Below are 12,500 nucleotides of genomic sequence, written 5' to 3' on the forward strand. Positions count from 1 at the left end.
CCTGCTCTCTTGTAAGGCCTAGAAAGTGCCTCAGGAAGGCATCTTCCAGGACATTTAGTGTAAGGCCTGAGACGCAGCCATCGTTGCCACCCAAAGATACCTGTCAAGAGATGAGCACATTTACATTTCCAATCCCACACACTGAGCAATTATCCACTAAACAATGCTTCCGTCGGGGACAAAATATATGTTCCTTTCATGCTAGCACTCCGATGGGCTATTTCTTTCTCTATTAGTTTCTTTGTTCAGGGGCAACAAACGAGCAAATTAAGCAAAAAAACCTAGAGGGATATTTCTAGGCTCCTCGTCGTGTTTAAAGACTGTTTAAAGAGTTGTTTTGATCAGCTAGAAAAATTTGAGAAGTGCCCGAAAAGTTTAGGGAATGAAATCTTCATTTCAGAAATAGCTAGCTGAACGTTAACTTCAAATAACTTCTCTGCGAACTATTTGCTTACCCGAAAATGCTAGGTGACCTTTTTAAGAGCCAAAAATTGCAAAAATATCCCTTCCGAAAATCTAAGGGACTATTTTCTCCTGGATTTCCCTGTTTGCGAATCTTTTAGGTGATGGTTTAGCTAGGAAGGCAGCAGCTTTTTGTCAATGCATTATCCGAAAGTCTCAGAAGGACTAGACTCTCCCGAACAGATATCTCACCGAAGTTTCTTGTTGGGTGCCTCTGTTTGCTTAGATGTTATAATATCAAAACAATTTCATGCGAGTGATCTTGATGTTGTTATTAACCAAAGTCTGGAATTTGAATCAAGAGAAGATCGAAACAGTGTGTTATTGTAGAAGAAAATATGTTTGAATTCATACTAATTATTACTTGTTGATATAACGAATAACGATTTATGTATAGGTTCTTGCACATTATCATAGACTAACACCAAGTTTAATCAAACCGAATAGTTTTGTATGACTACTCACAAATTCTTTCCCCCCATTTGACGAAAATTTTCACAAACGCAGTCACGTGGAAGTCACGCAAGTTGAAACATAAAATCTCCAACCATTCATTAGATTAAGTCAAGAAATTAAGATATTGTAGAAGAGTAATAAATAAACAAAATGCCAAAGTTTCAGGGCTGTGCGATATCCCATACTCGAGTTATTCGGCAAAATGTACCACTCAAAATTACAGAGTTTAGTATGGACGCGCCACGATGGAGTCCCTCTGAGAGGCTCCAATATGGCAGCCGGAAACGAGTGAAAACATCTGGAATTTACTTTGGCTATCTCAAAGGCTTTCTTCTCTCTTTTGAGCTTGCAAACATTGACATAGACGCTTCTCTTGCGATGTTGGTTTTCAGACCTCTAAAAAACACGCTGAATCGATGTTCTCATGTATGTGACATGCTTGTGAGCAGACATCTTTATGTCACGCAGAGTGAGAAAATCTAAAATTCAAACTGCTCTATTTTTAAAACAAAGCACGCTTCCGAGCTGAAAACATGTAACCAGATACGTTTCTAAAAGTTTTTTACGTGATGAAGCTAAGAATGGAAAAGTCTCTTTACTTTTGAATTTTAGTTTTTTTATGACGTCACGTGACAAGTAGGAATAAAAGAACCTGAAAGATTTGTCTATCCAATAACTCACTTTGGGGACGCTTTTCTTCGGCCCGCGTTTCGTCTAGGACCACCACGCCTGCCATACGTTACTTTCTTCATCAGCCCTACCTGCAGTTGACAATGACCGTTGTGTTTCATATTTGCCGCTGTTAACTGAATTTTGCAACATAACTGACATCGTACGTAATATTAAAAAATATATATTTAATTTCATCATAGTTAATCTAATTCTTCAATTACGATGAAATGAAGACAATTTTGAAATACGGTGTCAGTTCCAATGAACAATTTAGTTAAGAAAGCCATTATCGTCGATTGTATGAGCAAAACAATTTACATATTCATAGAGTTGTGTGTTTCCTTACCTTGGCTGACGGCTTGGTTCCCTTCTTGAACTCTGGCAACTAAAAAAACATACTAGGTCATGATATGTCGCTTTAATTGTATTAAACGAGAACGATGCTAGCATTAGGATTCTCCAGAAACAAGCCGACTGACAAAAGGATGGGATTTAATATTTCCGTTGTAATAGACGGATGTTACCGAAAGAACCGTTGCTAGGTGTAACTATTTCCAGTTACTTAAGTAAATACATACATAACATAATAAGCTGTTGTTTAAAATACAACTAGCCGATAAAAAGAAGCAATTTTTAAGTCCATGATCAGCACGTAAACAGAGTCAAAGGAATCAGTACATCATGAGCATCACTCAGTGTACGATTTAAAAGCGCCATACCTTGTGATGGAATGTCTCATTTTTCACTCAAACACACTAATGTTTGTTAAAGCAAACTTAAAACCACCCAACCCCTCCCCCCCTATATTCACCCCTCTTACTTTAACCAATCACTGCCTGCGTTAGAGCCGACACTTCACATTGTTAGGGCAAGCCAGCATGAAAAGATGGCTGATCCCCCCACTGAATGCACCTACGCTACATAGGTATGTTCTCTCAATGTAGGACAGATATTTATAACAGTTTCCAACATGGAATTTTTAGACGCAAAATATTTGTACAGTGTAGAGTTCACATTACCATTACTTTCTGAGGGCTGTAGGCTTGACGTGGTTATAACTGACCAAAAAAAAAAAAACAAAAAACAAAAAAAAAAGTGTTGTGGAGTAGAACATTAGCCTCCTACGCACACATTCCTTTGGCATATTGCGTGACGAGCCAAAAGAATGTCTGCGTAGCAGGCCAGCAGAACATCTACAGTCAGTTAGGTATGGCTGAGGGAGAGAAACCTGGTTATCCAAAATTACAAAGAAATCACTACAATGTTTTTTTTAGTGTGGTAATTTGGCATACAGTACATAGTCAGACATTCATTAATCCCTTCCTTCGTTCGTCCGTTAACATTAGTAAAACGTCCAAAACAAACAGACAAACAATCAATCAAACAAAAAAATAACCAAACAGAAAACCAAAATGATAGCAATCAATACCTTGGCCAATGAGTATTTCAATGGCCGTCCCTAGGGGTCTGTGACAAATCATTTGTTGTTCTGGACACTAACAAACTCGACAATCTACGATGATTTGTAGACGGAGCTTGAGGTCGTCGCAGGATACCCAACCCCTTACGTTCAAAACTTATGTTTGAAAAATGCAATATCGTGCAACAGTACTCAAGGATATACGTAAAAAGTTATTAAAAAATAAAAAATAAAAAAATGATAGTCTGAAATATCTTGCATCTGCCACCAATTTGCCTGCAGTACTCACCCCGGTGCACAGCCACAATTGCAGCATTCGCCTGCAATATCAATTTCGGGCCGTAGGCAACCTGTGCAGATTAGCAAAATTGTCATAAACCTCGAGTTTTAAGAACAATTTTAAAGTGTCGACGAGAGAAAGAGGAAAACCATTGACTAGTCTACATATTCATTTAAGTCTTGTATTCGAGGGGACTATGAATACAAGGACATTTGGGACGCAGCTATTGGTGAAGTTTTTGACTGTGAGGTAGGTTTAATTCCACTTTGCGATACAGTTCAAGATTAGCAGATGGCAAAGATAAAAGCAAAGACCATGTTTGGTCATGTTTTCAAGCCAAATTATCTTGTATTTTGTCAATAAAAAACTTTATTTCATCGTCGGCCACGTGCCACACTGCTGGAGAACGGACTAAACGTAATATACATGGCACATTTAAAATATACAAATGCCGTTTTTTCTAGATATTTTGAGAAGGGACATCTGGAGCCAGGGTGCCTGGCAAGCGTCACATGCCGATGAAGCGACGCCTTGCAACAACAATACAAAATAGCGCCTTTTGTAGGCTTACTGTAATGAAAAGAAGTGTCAATTAATTGGGTTGATGGCTCGTTATCTGTTATTTTAATATCTCAGCCGCTTTTCTCACGGTCAACAGCTAATCAAATACATCTTAACACCCGTTGCTGTGTTTAGCAGAATTAAAGTCTTAGATCAACAAGAACGATTTTGGCATGAAGGGTACAAAACAGACATAACTCCGCACAAACGAAAATTAGTCCAGAGACAAGAAGGCAAATAATATATGTTATAACTCCCAAATGCTTGATTTTGTTGCTGAACTTCCAGTGTCTCTCCGGTTATTTTGCATGATATAGTCTTTCTATGGGGGAAATTGGTGTCAGAATACTTTCATGGTGTGGTGTAATGTTGAGTAATTATTTTGGCTTAGTGGTCCAGTGGTCTAAAAGCAGAGGTTAAATCTTGCATTTGTCCGAAATAAATAAGACTCCTGTTGCAGAAAAAAGTAGTATTCCTTACAGTAGTTGATACTTTGCTGTAGTACTTTACAATTTCTGTTTCATTTTTCGTCGGCAACATCCGTTTACAGTATTTTTCGTTGGCAATGTCTCCTTTTCATTATACTTTTTTTTTTGTGCAAACAGTATACCAAAAATGTGTCGAATGAACAACTGACCGATGAGCAAATTACTCTACTATCGCGTGGTCTGAAGTTCATCCCTCACCCGTGACAAAAGAAAACCTTATCAGGCGCCAACTTCTGCGGATTTCAATCTATTTGCAAGAAAAATGCGACTACAATACATTTTTCACAGAGAAGAAAGCGAACTCATCCTTTCCACGTTAAGTCGGACTGGAAACCACCAGTCCAGCCATCAGTAGCTCTGGAAACCTGCCTAGAGGAGGTCAAATTTGAGCTCGCAAGTACTGAAAAAACCAAAAGATAATAGTGCCAAGCTCTCAAAGAGCTATCACGTAACAAAAGCATTATTCTCAAGAAATCAGATAAGGGCAGCACAACCGTATTGATGAGCAGACAAGACAAACTTAACGAGGGTCAAGTTCTTTCTCAGTTGCAACACCAGGGACCTTTGATCTTACTTGTTTGATGAAGATATTCATCTAGTTTTTCAGGTTCCTAGTGCAGACGACTTGGGCTGGCCCATGGACATGAAATGTTTTATGGTTCATCACATGAATAATGTATCTGTCATCTCCTTTGTAACCTCGTTGAAATTCTTTCACAGTCATATTTGACAGTACTCCCTCCCGGTTTGCATTGTCAATTGAGATTTCCACCAGAAGAAAGTGAGTCTGAGTAATCTCAATGTTACGTGCTCCACTCAACTTTCCCAGCAAAATGACAGCATCCCTGGCAGCTTGGCTTTTTTGAAACTGATCAATTTTTTCAGGTGTAGCAAGTTCCACTCTGTCTTTTTCCATCTTTTCCCACTTTCTCTTTAGGCTAGATCTGTTGTAGGAGTTGAGTAACCACCTCGGTAGATGCATCATATTTCTCTTCAGCATACTTCACAAATTTGCTCAGAATTAGGGTCAATCAAAAAGCGACATAACTCTTTTGTCAGCATCAATCAGAGATAAAATGTTCTTTATCTGTGACACATCTTGTTTTGCAGTTTTCTCATTTTTTTCCCCTCCATCAGGTGATTGTAACCATTTGGCAAGCAAGACTATCACTTCAGGGTCAGTACTCTCAATGCTATCCGCATCATTGCCTGTAGATGAAGTCTCAGTTTGTTCAAAACTTTCCAATCTGCTCTCTTCATCTTCATCATTTCTTACACTCTCCGCCATATCAGGCATATTGGGGCCAAAGCCAAAGCTCCAAAGTGCTTGCTAAAACAACACGGTAACTTTAATTCGATGGTTCATTAACTAAAGCGGTTGCTAAAAGGAAACAAACACAAATACGTTATTGCAATGAGCTAAGTAAACAGAAATCGACAAGGAATTATAAACGACGAAATAAACGAAACGATGAGTGGAAATGATACTTACAAACGTTGTATGGCTTTAAAAACGGAACAAACTAAACCGAGAGACGATAAACTTATAACAAAATAATGCTGATTCTCCGAAGTACAAAATGAGAATGAATTTTTAAGCAAAGCGGCGAATTTATACTAATGAACTAAACAAAGGCAAAATTATGCAGGGAAAAACTAACAGAATAATGATTACGAAAACGACATATAAGCGTGAAAGAAAGTAATTTTAAAAACAAAGGCGAACAAAATATTCATTCAAAAATGCGGCAGCAACATCTGGCTACCCTAAGAGTTTCTGGCTTCCGAAAAAACTCTTACAGACTGAAGCTTTAAAAGAAAGCAAAATACACAAAGTTTCAGTTATGTCACTAAAGGCTCCTCTGGCTGGGATTTTAAACCCTGGTCTTCGGGCGTTTTTTCAAGGATTAGGACAAGCTTGTGGACAGGACGATCTAGTGTTGTTGTTCCCATGGTGACTCTGACAGAACGCACGTTTCCATCTGCATCGGGATAGGTGTCGACTATTCGGGCCATAGGCCAATCGTTTCGTGCGGCTCGATCATCTGCAATGAGGACCAGGTCTCCCTTTTCGAAGTTCTTTCTTGGGCGATTCCATTTCACTCTTTGCTGCAGACATTGAACATACTCCTTTCTCCATCTTGACCAGAATACATTGGCAAGGTATTGGACTCTTCTCCATCTTTTGCGCAAATAAACATCTTCTTTCTGGAAGTTGCCAGGTGGGGGTAACACAACCTTGGATTTCATCGTCAAGATGTGATTGGGGGTCAATGGATCCAAATCGTCAGGATCACAGGAAGATGTGGTTAGGGGTCTGCTGTTTACAATACACTCTACTTCCGTCATTAAGGTTCGAAAGGATTCGTCGTCAAGACCGCTGCCATGTTCACGCATTAACGCAGTGAGAATTGAGCGTACAGAACGGATTTGGCGCTCCCACACGCCACCCATGTGGGAAGCAGAGGGAGGATTTCACTTCCATTGTACCCAATCAGCCTTGAACTCTCTGCATAAGCCGTTATCCATCTCTTCTAGAACTCTTCGTAATTCTTTCTCTGCCCCAACGAGATTTGTACCCTGATCAGATCTGATCTCACGCACTGGCCCCCTTCTTGCAACAAAGCGTCGTAAAGCATTCAGAAAGGAATCAGTTTTTAGCGAGTTCGCAGTCTCGATGTGCACGGCCCGACTTGATAAGCAGGTAAACAACGCACCGTAACGCTTCGTTTCCTTGCGTCCTTCTTTGATAAAAAAGGGCCAAAGTAATCGATGCCACAATACGTAAATGGAGGGGCTGGTGTTAATCTTTCTTTGGGAAGATCGGCCATCTTTTGTTCACTGATTACACCACGAAGCCGGCGACACGTCACGGACTTTGAGATGAAGTGCCTTACAACGGAATTGGTGTTGATGATCCAATACTTGCTCCTAAGCGCGCCCAAGGTGATGCTTCGACCGGAATGGCCAACCCTTTCATGTGCGTCACGAATGACGAGATTCACCACGAAACTCTTCTTTGGGAGGATAACCGGGTGTTTGAAATCATCTGGAAACACTCGTGATTTGCCAAGTCTCCCCCCAACACGCAGCAAGCCATTCTTGTCTAGAACAGGATCAAGTTGGTACAATGTGCTAGATTTCTTGATTTCTGCTTTTCTGGCTCTTGAAAAATCACGACTCTCTTTACAATGCTCTCGCTGGATCTTCCGTAAGGCTTCAAGCTCCCTAGGAAACGCACTATATTGTACCAGTCGGAGAATGGTTTTCTCTGCGCACTGCATTTCTTCAACCGTGAATGATTCGTGACTCGTGTCTTTAATGGCTGCATTTCTCGTTCTGTGTGCTTTGTCTGTCAGCGGTAACTGCTTGTGGGTTAATAATTGCTTGAGGCGAAGTATCCATGCGATACATCTCTTCATGTGATGCCAGTTACTGAAACGCGCAACCCTCGTCAGGATGTCTGCCTTTTCATCGACAACAGTAGTTAGCAATTGAACTTTCTTGACATCAGGATCATCGTTGAGGACGCTATTCAGGACACAAGGAGGCTCGGGCCATTCACTCTCGGACAACCATAAGAAATCAGGGCCTTTGATCCAACGTTGCTGATCAGATAATTGATAACCATTCAGACCACGCGATGCGTCATCAGCCGGGTTGTTCTTGGATTCAACATACCTCCACTGAGACTGAGCGGGATCTGTTTGATCTCTGATACTTTGCATGCGATTTGCTACAAACACGTGGAAACGCTTCACTTCGTTTCGTATGTACTTCAATACGGTCGTGCTATCGGTCCAATAGGTTTCACTATCAACGGGATCATCTAGCTCTCTGGAAACCATTCCACCTATTTGAACAGAGATAGTCGCGGCTGTAAGCTCGAAATGCGGAATTGTCATGGCTTTAAGTGGGGCTAGGCGGGACTTGCCCATCAGAAATGAACAGTGGATGTTACCCTTGTCGTTTTCAGTCTGTAGATACGTCACTTGGCCATAACCAATGGCACTTGCGTCTGAGAAATGGTGGATTTGCCTTGAAACAACAGAGCCGAAACCATCAGGCTTGACACAACGGTCCATTGAGAAGTGCTCCAATGCAGACAACTGACTTCTCCAATTCTCCCAACGTATGCAAAACTCATCGTCAATCTCATCATCCCAGTCTAACTTCGTACGGCACAGATCTTGCAAAATTTTCTTTCCGCTCAACAAAAAAGGCGCAGCCATCCCTAGTGGGTCAAAAATAGAACAGATGGTGGAAAGAATACCTCGGTGAGTGAGTGGCTTGTCCTTGAGGATGACTCGAAACCCAAACGTGTCTGATTCGACAGCCCACTGTACCCCAAGGGCTCTTTCAACTGGTAGAAAATTACTGCTCAGGTCCAAAGCTCTCAATCCTTGGGCACGTAAGTCCTCTGGCACGCTTTCCAACACTCTTCTTCTGTTGCTGACAGTCTTTGATAGGTTGAAGCCTCCATGAGTACATGCGGAGCGTACACCACGTATTCTCTGAATAGCCTCTTCTTCTGACTCTTCCGAGCGTAGACAGTCATCTACATAAAAATTCTTCCTCAATACCTCAGCTGTTTCGGAACCAATGAATTCTTCTGCATCATCTGCAGCTTGTCTTAAAGGGAAATTGGAAGAACTGGGGGAGGACACAGCTCCAAACAGGTGCACATTCATCTGATATTCTGCGAGATCTCTGTCGAGGCTACCACTCGGCCACCAAAAGAATCTGAGAAAATCTCTTTGTTTATCGGGTACTCGAACCTGGTGAAACATGGCATCAATATCACCCATAAAGGCAATTGGTTGCTGACGAAATCTTGACAACATGCTAACTAAGCAACTGGTCAGGTCTGGCCCTTTGAGTAATTGGTCATTTAGAGACGTCCCTCCAAATCTGGCACTGCAATCAAAGACAACCCTGATCTTGTTTGGTTTCCTAGGATTGTAGACACCATGATGAGGTATATACCACAGTTGACCTGACTTGGCGGGAGCTCGATCTTCTGGCACCTTTCTAGCAAATCCCTTACGGATGATGTCATTCATAAAATTAACGTAGTCTTCGTAAAATTTGCCGTTTCTTGTAAACTTTCTTTTCAGCCAGCATGCTCTTTGCAACACTTGCTCTCTGTTGTCCGGAAAACACACATCGTCAGAGCGGAATGGTAGAGGTATCTCGTAGTGGTTGTCATCTGTGCGTCGAATGCCTTGATGGACAATCTTAAGAAATTTCTTGTCTTCTTGTCAGTACTGTCGTTTTTTCTCGTCAAATCTTTTGTGGAAGTCTAGTTCGAACATCTTGTTCAAAGCCAGTGGCGGAATAATTTCCTTAACTTTGTCCTCTATTGCAAAACGATGGCAGGGAGCTTCTCTGATCCTACTTCAAAGGCAGCTATTCTATTGCAGTCGACTTTCTGCTGCTCTGTGTTGGTCATGTGCAGTGGCCCAACTATTGTCCATCCCACAAAAGTCTTTGACGCATAGGGACCACCGTTTGCACTCGCTAGGATGTCCATAGGTTCAAGGGCCTTTGGACAGTTTGATCCAATGAGAAGACCGACTTTCGCACCGTGGAGCTTAGAGGGCATAAATTCAGCTATCCGGTTGAAATGTTTCCACCGACGAGTGAGTTTAGGCGACTGCACGTCTGCACTTCGATCGAGGAAACGTCTTCTTTGGTGTATGTCTTAGGCAAAGTGATGGCATTTTCACCATTCAGATCCGTAACGGTCAAACCATTTAAAACCTTAGCGTCATGTAACTAAGTACCGTTCACAGTTCTCACCATCAGCTTCGTGTCGGCACCTTTAACATCCAAGCAGGCAGCTACGTCTTCATTTCCGGCGGCTTTTAGTCTGACAGGGACTATAGGTACGGCAGTTACTGGATTCCCTATGCCAACAACACTACAAACGGCCTCCTCAGTTTCAGCATGAGAAGTAGTTACCACATCAACTGATTGCTCGTTCGAGGGATTCTGATTCTTGATTGTTGGCTGATTAGGACGAAAGTTGTCATTGTGAAGTCCAGTAGGATGGCGTCTATCACACGTTTCACAAGTTCTTCGCTGGGCACACCCATTTGACCTATGACCACCACCGTAGCATGCGAAGCACAGCTTTCTCCTTTAGAAACTCTCTCCTTTCTTGTAAGGACTTCTTTAAGTACTCTTTACAGTCATCAAGATCATGACTCTTCCCACACATCTCACACAAGTTTTTAGGGTCACACCTTTCGTTCTTGGGTGCAGTAACTACTGTCGTTGCGTGACTAGAAACATGGCTTGTCGTGCGGGAACAGTCTCTGTATGTTCTCAGCTTGTTTGCATTCCTACCCTTGTTGAAGCGATCGGGGCGTTCTGACACATCCAAACGACTTAGCGCTTCTCGTGACATAATTTGCACATCCAACTATTTGTGGAAATTTCTGTTAGAACGTGACTTTCGGGAAGCAATTCTACTTCTAGACGATAAATTGTTGTCAGCGTCTTCAGTAGCGTACAGACTTTTGTACTCAGCTACGCTCTCGTCGAAAAAAAAGGAAATCAGCCACCGCAAGTAAATAGGTGAACTGGAATGTCAGTTTCGTGAAAGCGAGTGCAAATTTTTGGTGGAAAACGCGGAGTTACAACAGCACGTCGACAGTCTACAATCAAAGCTTGTTTAGTGAGTAAACTTCAAGAACTGGTAATCCGTAACTCGTGATGAATTAATTTAAATCACCCGAAAACCCGTTTGCCCGGAACTGTGGATCTGAAGAACGTTGAGAAATACGTATTGGCTCATCTGCTGCTTTAGGCTCGGCAGTAGATTTATAGAACAAAAATTACATGCCAATTAGACGATAACAGGTGTCTATATTCGGTGTTTAAAATCGACTTTTACTAAGGCCCGAACGGGTTTTCGTTTGAAACGACCAGATTCACTTGTTGTCTGAAAATGGTTGCAGAAAATCACATACTATGAATCACTGGATGCTCTTTACAGTTCCATAAAAGAAATCTAATGTTTCTGAGATAACAGTTAAAATCCCACGGTCTTATGTTCTGCTCTACGTAGGAATTTGTCAGGTTAGCCAGGTTTTTGGGTGTTCCCTTGGGCGTTCGCATATGAACCTTCTCTTCATAAAGATATTCAAAACATATTTTAAAACTCACCAAAGCGTAGCAAAAATGTCCTGAGCGTTTAATTCAATTTGTTAATACCACTCACCAGTCTATGAAGTACACAAATAATTGAACTGCCTGGCCACACGTGAACAAGACTAAGAAGTAACCGACTGAAACAACTCAACCAGTACAATGCCGGTTTCATGAAATTTGATTTTTTGTTTTCCAGCTTTTGCGACAGTGAGAAATATTTTTCTCTGACCAATATCTTGGCATGATTAAAAAAAAAAAACTAAAACCCTTCTTTTGAAATATTTTTAATATTTTCATCCTTGCCTTGAATGGATTATTAACATGGCAACTGGTCACTTTCCCATCAGCGAGTCTTGCAACCACAAAACAAACTGTCCAAGATACTAGCCATACCATGTATTACCCATTCCATGTACACAAGACAAACTACCAGCATGTTCGTTGGTGAAGAAACTCCCTGGTGGTTTCGTGACTGGTAAGCACTTACATTGAAATTGAGAATTCTTGTCACCTGTTTAAGGGCAGACCTAAAAATGTGTAGTTCCAAAGACACATACCTCTCCCAAGGATGTTTTCAATCTGTTTAATGAAATTTCCAGTTTACCTTTCTGCTGTGAAACCCCCTCCCCCTCAGAATTTTCAATGTCTGACCATCACTGGTTTGGTTATGAGTTCTGTGGCAGAGGTATATTATATTTTTTGCAACACTGATCTACATTCCAATTGTGATATCTTGGAATAATTTGATAAACAGGTATAATCTTGTTACTTAGTTCATTCTTCTGTTAGGAAAACTGAATAGTATTTCCCTGAAAATATCTGAAAGTAGCCTAACATTTATGTTACCTACAGGTATTTATGAATCTTGTCAAAAAGAAGACTGGGCAGAGTAATTCAGGCTTCATCTATGCAAACCTATCAAGTTAATGCCAGTTTCCCAGCCAGAAACCGGAAGTTCATCTGCATTTTCTAGCACATTGAAAAAAAGGAGTCAAGTCAATGA

General features: G+C 41.2%; 2 protein-coding genes and 1 pseudogene across 2 annotated transcripts; 1 reads left to right on the forward strand and 2 right to left on the reverse strand.

The window, feature by feature from the left end:
* Positions 1–6,181: 6,181 nt before the first annotated feature.
* Positions 6,182–6,793, reverse strand: LOC137991357 (uncharacterized). The gene has a single exon (XM_068836457.1). The coding sequence runs from the start codon at positions 6,791–6,793 to the stop codon at positions 6,182–6,184; it is 612 nt and encodes a 203-aa protein (XP_068692558.1).
* Positions 6,794–6,996: 203 nt separating this feature from the next.
* On the reverse strand, positions 6,997–9,402 carry LOC137991358 (uncharacterized). The gene has a single exon (XM_068836458.1). It carries the CDS (start codon positions 9,400–9,402, stop codon positions 6,997–6,999), a length of 2,406 nt encoding a protein of 801 aa, XP_068692559.1.
* Positions 9,403–9,518: 116 nt separating this feature from the next.
* LOC137991359 (uncharacterized) overlaps positions 9,519–12,500 on the forward strand; it is a 6,335-nt pseudogene continuing 3,353 nt past the window's right edge.

This window comes from Montipora foliosa, chromosome 2 (genome assembly GCF_036669935.1).
Source record: "Montipora foliosa isolate CH-2021 chromosome 2, ASM3666993v2, whole genome shotgun sequence".
Classification (NCBI taxonomy): Eukaryota; Metazoa; Cnidaria; class Anthozoa; order Scleractinia; family Acroporidae; genus Montipora; species Montipora foliosa.